The sequence below is a fragment of the Tauraco erythrolophus genome, unplaced genomic scaffold (genome assembly GCF_009769465.1).
Source record: "Tauraco erythrolophus isolate bTauEry1 unplaced genomic scaffold, bTauEry1.pri scaffold_47_arrow_ctg1, whole genome shotgun sequence".
Lineage (NCBI taxonomy): Eukaryota > Metazoa > Chordata > Aves > Musophagiformes > Musophagidae > Tauraco > Tauraco erythrolophus.
The window spans coordinates 149,697-159,337 of record NW_028238616.1 but is presented as its reverse complement, the minus strand read 5'-3'; the positions used below and the strand labels follow the sequence as shown (position 1 = coordinate 159,337).

General features: G+C 66.3%; 2 protein-coding genes and 1 long non-coding RNA gene across 3 annotated transcripts; all 3 read left to right on the top strand.

Annotated features, from left to right (window-relative positions):
* The first annotated feature begins 848 nt into the window (after window positions 1-848).
* Window positions 849-3,118, top strand: LOC147525960 (maestro heat-like repeat-containing protein family member 7). The gene is made up of 7 exons (XM_086630707.1): window positions 849-1,055; window positions 1,343-1,422; window positions 1,660-1,780; window positions 2,005-2,094; window positions 2,436-2,540; window positions 2,937-3,060; window positions 3,108-3,118. Exons 1-7 carry the CDS (start codon window positions 849-851, stop codon window positions 3,116-3,118), a joined length of 738 nt encoding a protein of 245 aa, XP_086486833.1.
* Window positions 3,119-4,295: 1,177 nt separating this feature from the next.
* LOC147525959 (uncharacterized) lies at window positions 4,296-5,236 on the top strand. The gene is made up of 3 exons (XR_015222986.1): window positions 4,296-4,368; window positions 4,692-4,839; window positions 5,197-5,236. It is a non-coding gene; the product is annotated as an uncharacterized LOC147525959 (long non-coding RNA).
* Window positions 5,237-5,280: 44 nt separating this feature from the next.
* On the top strand, window positions 5,281-9,338 carry LOC147525958 (maestro heat-like repeat family member 5). The gene is made up of 7 exons (XM_086630697.1): window positions 5,281-5,334; window positions 5,971-6,147; window positions 6,780-6,935; window positions 8,058-8,159; window positions 8,267-8,369; window positions 8,686-8,745; window positions 8,943-9,338. The coding sequence occupies exons 1-7, from the start codon at window positions 5,281-5,283 to the stop codon at window positions 9,092-9,094; spliced, it is 804 nt and encodes a 267-aa protein (XP_086486823.1). The 3' UTR covers window positions 9,095-9,338.
* The last annotated feature ends 303 nt before the right edge of the window (window positions 9,339-9,641 follow it).

Genomic DNA, 9,641 nt, shown 5'->3' with positions numbered 1-9,641 from the left:
AAAAGAGAGGGACGTGGCATGTCGAACCCCAAAAGTGATGGAAAAGAGAGGGATGTGGCGTGCTGAACCCCAAAAGTGATGGAAAAGAGAGGGATGTGGCGTGCTGAACCCCAAAAGTGATGGAAAAGAGAGGGATGTGGCGTGTCGAACCACAAAAGTGATGGAAAAGAGAAGGATGCAGTGTGCTGAACCCCAAAAGTGATGGAAAAGAGAAGGATGTGGCGTGCTGAACCCCAAAAGTGATGGAAAAGAGAGGGATGTGGCGTGTCGAACCACAAAAGTGATGGAAAAGAGAAGGATGCAGTGTGCTGAACCCCAAAAGTGATGGAAAAGAGAAGGATGTGGTGTGCCGAACCCCAAAGGTCATGGAAAACAGAAAGATGGAGCATTCTGAACCCAGTAGCTCATGGAAAAGAGAGGGACGCGGCGTGCCGAACCCCAGCCCCATTTCCCTGCTGGTGTTTCAGGGGCTCACACGCTGCCAACGGTCAGACAGAGGCGGCAGAGTCGGGCCAACTGGTTTATTGTCCTGCACTGGGCAGCTACCGGCTGCTGGACTGGGACCCCCACGAGCCCCAGCCTCGTTCTTCGCTGCACCTTCTCTTCCCTCTTTCCCCCTTTTTCCTGATGCTCCAGGTCTCTTGTCTGGTAGTTCTCCCCCTCATTTCTGCCTCTAACCCCACGCCAACGGGATTTCTCCGTGCGTGGTCTGCCCGCTCCAGCCGTTGCCCACCGCGCTCCGTGGGCGGTTGAACCTCGAGCCGGGTGAAGGCCGAGCTGAGCGAGAGCTTCTGGGAGCACGGAGCCAGCAGACACCCCGAAAGTCCTCTCTGCTGCCCGCCCTAGAGATGCCTCGGGATCTCTGGAAGCCCACTGCCAGGGGACACGGGCTCCGGGACCCCTTTGTCTCCCCGTGCCCCGACTGCCAGGACGAGGCCCAGAAGATCCGTTTCCTCAAGAGCATCCGCGTGCTGTGCAGAGCCATCAGGCACAAAGGCTTGTCGCAGCGCCTGGATGCCTTCTGCCAAGGAGACAAGCTGGCAGAGAACATCAGGGTGAGGGGAGCCCCGGCAGATTTGGGGAAGGGGGCAAAGGCCTCCGGGCACCGGCAGGGAGTGGGGAGGGGGCGGTGGCAGCGTGTGCGGACACCGAGCTGCCCCCGTGGGGACTCGAGTGCCGCTGGGAAGCTCCGTCAGTGGGTACCCCGGAGCAGGGGGCAGAGGGGGGCGTTCTGGGGGCTGGCACCGGGGTGGGGGCAGAGGGGCTCCGCCAGCCCTGCCAAGCAGTGCCAGGTCTGCTGGCGCCAGCGGCTGACAGGCCCCATCCCGGCTGTGCTCTGCAGGTGCTGCTGGAAGAGGAGCCCAGGGACCACCTGCGCTCGGCAGTGCGGCAGCGAGCCATGCTTGCCATCGCCGCCTTGAGGTACGTGCCCAGCGCCGGCTTTGGCTGGCACCTCTCCACAGCCAGTGGCCCCGGGCCAGGCCACGGGCACCCACCGTCTGGGCAGAGTCAGACGGTGCCAGCGCCTCGGTTCTGCCCTGCTCGGGGCTGGTCCGGAGGGCGGGAGGCATCGGGGCTGCTTCCCTGGGACCCCTTCCCCAGCGGCACCCTGGGGCACCGCTCCTGGTGCCGGTGTCCAACGGGCCCCTCTCTCTGCAGCTCAGTGCAGGCGGTGCCCTCTGGCAAGAAGAAGGAGCTCGTAGATGCCTGCTGCAGCAGCGTCCTCCGGCTCCCTGGCAAGGACGAGATGCAGGGCCTGGACATGTCCCTCTACCATGAGGTCAGCGCTGGGCGAGCTGCAGGCTGTGCTTTCCCACCCTCGTTCTTCAGCCCCTTCCCACCTGGTACCGTGGGTCGCGCTGCCCACAGCAGCTCGTCTGGCCGGAGGCCTCTCCCGGGCACTGCGCAGCAGCGTGGGCGCCTGCCCTGGCACGGCGCGTTCAGACCCGTCTCCTGGGGGCGAGAGGCACCGCCAAAAGCCACCGCCCCCCGTCCTTCTTGCAGACCCTGCATGCCATGGACATCATGCTGCAGACATGGATATTCGGCTCTCCTGCTGCCAGCCTCAGCAAGAAGCTGCAGAACGTCCTGCAGGTCTGGCACGGGCAAAGCGTGGGGCGCGCAGGGGCTCTTCTCCACCTTGGGCAGCAGAGTGTCCACTCTTGAGCGGACGGTTCCCCCCCAGTGCCCTGCACGGACCACGCTGCAGGGAGGGGGCCTGCCTCCCCTGGGGGAGCCCAGGGCTGCCCGCCGTGCCCTTCTGGAACCCAGTGCCACCTGTTCTCCCAGCTTCCCAGGGGGCCGTATCCCCATGCCCCGTTGCAGACCCCCACGGAGGCCAGGCGGGGGTCCTGCCAGGCGGGAGCTGAGCAGTGCTGCTTCTGCTGGCACGGCTGTTGGCTCCCGGGGCACACCAGCAGCTTCTCTCCTCCCAGATGCTGCTGACCGTTGCCGAGTGCCAGGACGTGGCGGCGCAGGAGAGGGCCGTGGGGAGGATCGCCATGCTGAGTTCCTTGGTGGCCAGCTTTCCCTTGCTGGAGGTAAGGAGCCGGGCGCCCTCCAGCCAGGCCGGCTCCCCTTGCCTGCGCTCCGCGGCAGCCTGCAGCTCCGCGGTGCCCGCAGGCGAGTTGGGGCACGGGTTGGGGCACTGGGCAGGGCTCTGCCCTGAAGCGGGGGGCTTGGTCCCTCCTTTCCCCGTGCTCCTCTCTGCCAGGAGCCAGCTCTGCCCCTGGTCCTGCGCAGCGCAGGACTGCCCCAGGAGCAGGGCAGGGGCGCAGGGATGCTGCCCGGCTCCAGCTGCGTTGGGAGCCGGGGCTGGCAAGGCGCTGCAAAGCTCCGCCTCACCGGGCAGCTGGCACAGGCAGGCTCTTGGCCTCACGGCTGTGGCCCAAGCTGCTGCCCCTCAGCCCTTCTGACGTTCTGCCTCCCTCGCCCAGGCCCGGCGCCCCTTGGAAAGGGAGGAGATCAGCCCTGCCCGCGACGGACACATCGGTGTGCCCCCCTTCCTGGGGCGGCTGCTGGGACGTCTCTTCGTCCTCAGCTCTTGCAACGAGACCAGCCGTGCGGCTTGGGATGCTCTTGACCACCTGTGGAGATTCCTCCTGCAGCAAAGACGTAAGAGGAGCTGTGGTGGGCCCCGGCCCTCCTGCCACTGCGGAGCAGGTCCGGCTGGCCGTCGTGCCGGCGGGTCCCTCCAGGATGGAGCAGGAAGCTCCATCCCTTTGCATTTTTCTCCGGACCTGTATTTCTCTATTCCTGTTCCCGAGGAACGCTGGCAGCTCGCTCCCATCGCCCGCCACCCTTTGCTTTACACCGCTGCCCACCACCTGCTCCCCTGCCTGGGGCCGTCTCCTCCCTCCTCCGCTGCTCCCGGGCCAAGGTTCTTTTTGGCAAAGGTTCTGTGTTTCTCCCGTTCAGCCAGGGAACAGCCAGAGGGTGATCCAGAGCACCAGGAGGACCAGGAAGCTGCCAGCACCTCTTGTCCGTCTTCGCTCGGTGCCAGCAACATGGCCAAGGTGAGGAGCTCCCCCCTCGCTGGGGCTCTTGTCCGCGGCACCGGCGGGGGAACGGTGCGAGCAAAGGCACCCAGAGCCAGCGGGGCCGGCACGGCCGCAGTGTCCCCGGCAAGAGGGCTCCTGCCGCCCCGGGCACGCGGTGCCCGTGACCCCAACCCTCCTCCCTCACCCGAGGGCCCTCCGATCTCATCCTCTGCCACGCAGCGACTGCAGCCCCTGCTCCCAGCGTTCCTGCGGGCACTGCTGCCGGCACTGCCGGGCATCTCTCGCCAGAGCTGCTCGCACGGCTCGGCTAGGCAGCCCCACCAGGGCGTTCGGTGTGACACGTCTTCCCTCCCTTCCTTCCCTCCGGCCACAGGCATTTGGAAAATGCCTCGAGTCTCCTGAGAAGACAGAGGCCATCCTCGCAGCCATGGACGCCATGACAGACGCCAGCGTTGCTGACAAAGAGGGGGCCATCGGCGTGCTGAAGGAGGCCGTGAATGACCCGGACTCCTGGCTGGCGGACGTAAGCGGCCCGTGGCTGGATTGCCCTACCCAGGAGCCCTCTCAGGGCTTGTTCTTCCCTCCTCTCCCTCCCGAGCTGGAGCTCTCCTACGCCAGCAGAGAGGGAGGGGAAGGGCAGCAGTTCCAGTGGCAGCAGCTGGGGACATGGCTGTGCTCCAGTGGCGGCACCGTCCTACCTGTCTCCCCTCCAGGTGCCAGAGATCACAAGGGGCATCCACAGAAACCTGGAGCACGTCCGCGTGGCGCCGGCCCGGCAGAGCATGGTCTCGCTCCTCCTGCTCCTGTGCGACCGATGCCCCAGGGAACTGGTCACGGGCCTGTTGACGGTCGCTCCACCACCTGACAGGTACCAGCCCTGACAGCCCTGGGGACTTGTTCCGTGTGGGAAGAGGGGCCCAGAGACTCGGGCTGCCAGACCCATGGACAACTGCAGGATCTCCCCAAGGAGCCGGACCCTCCATCCCACCACGCTCTCCAGCTCCGCTGGGTCGGCCAGGCTGCAGCAGCCAAAGCTGGCCAAGCCAGCCCAGAGCCCCCCCCAACGCTCCCCCCTGCCCCCCGGGGAACACCACCTCAGCCCTCTGCTGCCTGCGTGGGCAGGGCCCCTGGGCACCCCAGGCACGGCGGGTGGGCATGTCAGCCCTGCTGACGGAGCACTCTGGCTTGCAGCGCTGTCCTGGCCATGTTGGAGGTGTTGTTCTCCCTGCCCCAGCCTTTGGAGAAGGTCTTGAGGGAGCTGCACAGGGACCTCGGTGACCAGCGGTTGCGCCAGCTGTTCGGTGCCATCGTGGAGAACCCCTGCATCCTCCGGCTGGCTGTGAGTGCCCACCCCAGCCTGGCGTCCCTGCAAGGCTGCGCGTGCCTCTCCAGGAGAATGGCACAGCCCTCTGCCCTCCCATCTGCCCCCAAACGCTGCCCAGGCGCTCCTCGGAGGCGTGAGAACAAGAGGCTGGCGATGGTCAGAGGGCAGGAGGAGCCAGCGCGGGCGCTGTGCGGTGTGCGGCGAGGCACAGGGCACGGCGGGGGCCGGGTGGCCCTGCACCGGCAGAGCTGCCCCTAGGACGGGCTGTCTGCCCCGGTGCCCTTGCCCTAAGCTGCTGGTGGCAACCAGAAGCCGCACGGGGTGGGGAGCCCTGCTGGCTCTGCCAGTCTCTCACTGCTGTCCTTGTTCCAGCTGGCGGCCACCAGCGCTGTTCCAGCAAGGGATTTTGCTGGCATGAACAATATCCCGACACATCTGAGCTCTGAAAACCTGCCGATGCTCTCGCTGTTGCTCCGCATCCTCCTCACGCTGTCGCAGAGCCCCGAGATGGTGAGTGGGGCAGTCAAGTGGCACCACGTTGGCAGCCTGGGGCTGGGGCAGTGGCTCACACGGCGGCTGGGCCTTGGCTGGGAGTGAGGAGGTGGGGGGACGGCTCCAAACACCTTCCCTGCCATGGAATGGTTTCCTGGGGAGCTCTCCAGGCATGGAAGGTTACCGAGCCGTCTGCGCTTGGGGCTGGTTGGAAAAACGGGTGGCTGAGCGAGGGACAGGGAGTCTTTGCTCCTCCCCCCTCCCCTCCCTCCCCTCGCTCTCCCTGCATCCCCGTCAGCGCCCCCGTGGGCACCGCTGGCTCGGAGGCTGCTGCAGCCGTTCCCGTGCCCGCTGCCGGGAAGCCGGACGGGAGGCTGGAGCTCAGTGACCAGAGCGTTTCTGCTCTCAGGGTGGCCGTTCATAGAATCATGGAATGGTTTGGGTTGGAAGGGACCTCAAGGACCATCCAGTTCCAACCCCCCTGCCATGGACAGGGACACCCTCCACTACACCAGGTTGCCCAAAGCCTCATCCAGCCTGGCCTGGAACACTGCCAGGGATGGGGCAGCCACAGCTTCTCTGGGCACCCTGTGCCAGTGCCTCAGCACAAAGCGTTGGCCGCTTTGCCGAACGGAAACGGTGTGTTTCATGCAGGCAAGAAAAATGAGCGTGATGCTGAAAGACATCTTGGAGACCCTGCGGTGTCCCAGTGAAGACATCCAGATGAAGGCCCTGCTCATCGTCAGGAACATGCTGGATCACACGACGAGGGAGGTGGCCAGCCGCATCGATCGGCGGCTGGTGGAGAAGCTCCTGCCGCTCTTCACCGAAGTAAGGCTGCTGCCGGAGCGCGGGCGCTGGCGCTGGGCGTGCTGCCAGGAGAGCTGCCCGCCAGCCCAGCCCTGCGGTCAGCACGTGGGCAGCGCTGTTCCCCTCCCCACTCCCCTCTCCGCTCCCCCGGGCTCCGCAGCCCAGCATGGCATCTCCCTGACCGCTCGATGCTTCGGGTGACCCGAGCCCTGTGCTGGGGCCCAGCCCAGCCCCTGGGCACAGCACCGGCGGGCCAGGGGCTGCTCTCCGAGCGCCCAGCACTCCCCCAGCCGCGCTGCCGCGCCGTGGTGGGGGGCTGAGGCTGAGCTGGCGCCGTGTGCCCCGGAGGCGCTGCCGAGGGCCAGCCTGGTCTGCTCAGCCCGTCCCTGGGGAGCTCTGCGCTGGCGTGGCTGGTGGCCAGTGCTGGGTGGCTACGGGAGCGCTCGGAGGCAGAGGCACCACCCGATGGAAACCTCGTGCGTGGCCTTTCCCGGGCGCGGGGCTGTTCCTCTGCTGCAGATCTGCTCCTCAGCTCCCGTGTTCCGGACCCGACTCCGGAGCATCTTCACCCCCCGGCAGCCACGCTGACACCCTGGCTCGGCGCGGGCAGGGAGCGGCCGTCGCTGACGTCCCCCTGTTCTCCTCCCTCCCAGAAGTCCAGCCAGGTGCGGGAGCTCTCCATCCGCCTCTTCGGAGACGCGACGCGGAGGGTGACGTGGAGACGCAAGAGGCAGCTGAGGAAGAACGTGCAGCAGGGCTTGCTCCCGCTCTCGTTCCGCATGCACGACCAGACCGGGAGCGTGGCCGAGGTACGGATTTCAGACCCGAGCAGTGGCGCGGGGAAGGGCGTGCTGACACCGCAGGGGTGGTCTGGGCATCGGGGGCGACTGATGGCAGTCGGAGTGGAGGAATATGCCCCCGTCGGAGTCCCGCTGCCCGAGTCACTGCGGAGAGGGCAGAGCTCCCCTCCTTCCCTGCACCAGCCCACCACCGCCTTCCTCCGCCCCCCGTGCCTCCTGCTGCAGAGCTGGGCGGGGAGCTGGGGCTCCCATCCCCGCTCCCCCCGCGCAGCCCTCCTCCAGCACACCCAGAGGAAGGTCCCTGCAGCGCTGGTGCGAGCAGGGGCAGAGACGCCGGCACGGGCATTTCCAGCACCTGCCCTCCCTGCTCCTGCAGGGCTCGGCTGCAGCCCGTGGCCACCAAACGTGCGGGTCTCGACAGGCTTCCCAGCTGTCCCTGCAGGTGCTGCAGGCCAGGGCTTTGAGCCCCGACCCCTGTGCCCCAGGGCTGTGCCCAAGAGACTCCCGGATGCTTGGGCCAGGGTACGTCCCAGCTCCCGAAGGGCAGGATGGGCGCAGGAGCAGAACCCCGCTGGCTGAGGTGCCCTGGCGTAGGGCCAGTGACCTTGGCCTCTGCAGAGAGGGGCAGTGCCTGCAGGGGTGGAGAGCCAGCTGGTTGCCCAGCCTGGGGCACTGGGAGCGCTGGGAAGGCAGTCGGTGGCAGCCTGGCTCTGCATCCCGGGATCAACTCTGCCCACGCAAAGCCTGGCCATGGAGGCGCTGGGGCAGCCCTGGCCGGGGAGCCGAGCGTTCTGCTGGGGGAAGCCCATGGGAGGTGCTGCTGGTGCCGTCCTGCCCCGGTGTCTCTGGCACTACAGCCGTGGGCCTGCATCTCCTTCGCCCTTCGGTCTGCTCCTGGCCCTGGCAGCAGCTCCGCAGCTCTCGAGGATCTCTGGCCACCAGTGGGAGACGCCCAAGGGGGTGGCTGCCCCGTGTCTCTGCCCTGGGCATTGGATCGAGCTCCGGCTCGGTCTTCCACCGCCTCGTGCCGTAACGGGCTGGGAGCTGCTCGGAGCCTTGCCCGGAGGAAGGGGACACCAGGTCTCCTTGCTAGGGCTGTGGTGACACGTCCCGATCTCTGCTGCTCTGCAGGTCGCCAGGGATGCCCTCCTAGCCGCTGCGGAACTCCTGGGCAAGAAACAGCTCCAGTACCTGATCGAGATGGGGCAGTCCCAGATGATTGGAGAGTGTTTGGTGAGGACGATCCCCAAGCCCCAGGGCCCGGGGGCGCTGGGAGGAGGGTCTGGTCTGGCCGACTGGGAAGGGTCTGTGCCAGCCCCGCGCCATTGTGCCCTCTCCAGCTCACGCAGGGCGGCGGCAGGGCAGAAGAATACCTGCATCAGACCGAGCCGTTCTTGGAGGACGCTCAGGTCGCCGTGCGAGAGGAGGCCGTCAGGTTCATGGGTGAGCCCAGCCCCTGGGATGCCTCTTTGGGCAGCCCGGCCCTGCTCCGGCCGCTGCGCCGGCAGCGAGGAGCAGCCCTGCGGCTGCCGGAGCCCCGGCTGCCCCGTGCAGGGCCTGGGCAGACGGGGGCTCTGTGCCTCCCCCTCCGCCCCTGCCCGCACGAGTGTGCCCCCGGCAGCCTTGCCCGGTCCCTTCCTGCCTCGGGCCCTCTCCTTCCTCCCTGCCGAGGGGGAGGAGGGCGTGCAGCCGTGCCGGCCGGGCTGGGGGCTGTGCTGCTGGGGGGGAGCGGGGGGTCTGACGGGAGCTCTGTGCCCAGGACTTGCTGCACGGCACCTGAAGGACCCCAGCACGGAGAAGCTGAGTGCCATCCGCGACGGTGAGTGGGGCCGTGCTGGTGGCGCTGGGAACGGAGCTGGGAGGGGTGTCGCCGTGCAGGGAGATGCTGCAGGGACAGGGGAGCATCTCCAGGGCCGGGGACGGATACGGCTGGGGCTGGCGTGCTCTGGAGGGGACGTCTGGGTGGCCGTGTGGGCACGGGGCGTTTCATCTCTGCTCTGTCTCTTTCTGGTGCAGCCCTCAGGCCCTTGGAGGAAGATGACGAGCCCTCGGTCCGTTCACTGGCAACCCAGACCGTGCAGATTATGACTTCTGAAAGGACGCGGCCAGCATCGGCATGGAGCAGGCTGCTGTGCTGCTGCTGGCCCTGGAAAGCCAGGGAGAGGTGAAGCTCTCACTAAATTTGCATCAGCCAACCCCCAGTAACCCCCAGTGCCATGGTGTTGTTCATGCGGGGGGTGCCCTGAGCACGCAGAGCTGGCAGCATCGTTCCTGCCCTCTCCTGCTGCCTGCAGGACAGCTCAACCCTCATTTTTAGCACACAAAGCCTCGGTTTAGGGTCCAAAGCTCCATTTCTGGTGTTCAAAGCCGCGTTTGATTTCTCAGAGCCTTAGCTTCTAACTCCCAAAGCCTCGTTTTATGCTCGAAAGCATCCACTTTATGGTGCAAAGGCTCAGTTTTAGTTGGAAAAAATCTCCTTTCTGGAGTCCAAAGGCGCAGTTTTACTGCCGAAGACTCATTTTTAGGCTCCAAAGTGGCACTTTTAGGATCAAGCTCATAATTTGGAGGGTCCAAGCCACGTTTTGTGGCCTCCTCGCTACAACAAGAACACTGGGGCTCTGCCCTTTCCCTGCTCACCCAACACTCCCTTCACTTTCTCACTCGCGCAAAGCCCGGCTCCAAAATTGAGAATGTCCAGCAACTCCTGAAAAAGCA

Coding starts and splice junctions, on each gene's coding strand:
- LOC147525960 (XM_086630707.1), top strand. CDS start 849: ATGCCTCGGGATCTCTGGAAGCCCACTGCCAGGGGACACGGGCTCCGG. Junction 1,056..1,342: donor AGCTGGCAGAGAACATCAGG/GTGAGGGGAGCC, acceptor TGTGCTCTGCAG/GTGCTGCTGGAAGAGGAGCC. Junction 2,095..2,435: donor AGCTGCAGAACGTCCTGCAG/GTCTGGCACGGG, acceptor CTCTCCTCCCAG/ATGCTGCTGACCGTTGCCGA.
- LOC147525958 (XM_086630697.1), top strand. CDS start 5,281: ATGCTCTCGCTGTTGCTCCGCATCCTCCTCACGCTGTCGCAGAGCCCC. Junction 5,335..5,970: donor TGTCGCAGAGCCCCGAGATG/GTGAGTGGGGCA, acceptor TGTTTCATGCAG/GCAAGAAAAATGAGCGTGAT. Junction 8,370..8,685: donor GGAGGCCGTCAGGTTCATGG/GTGAGCCCAGCC, acceptor CTCTGTGCCCAG/GACTTGCTGCACGGCACCTG.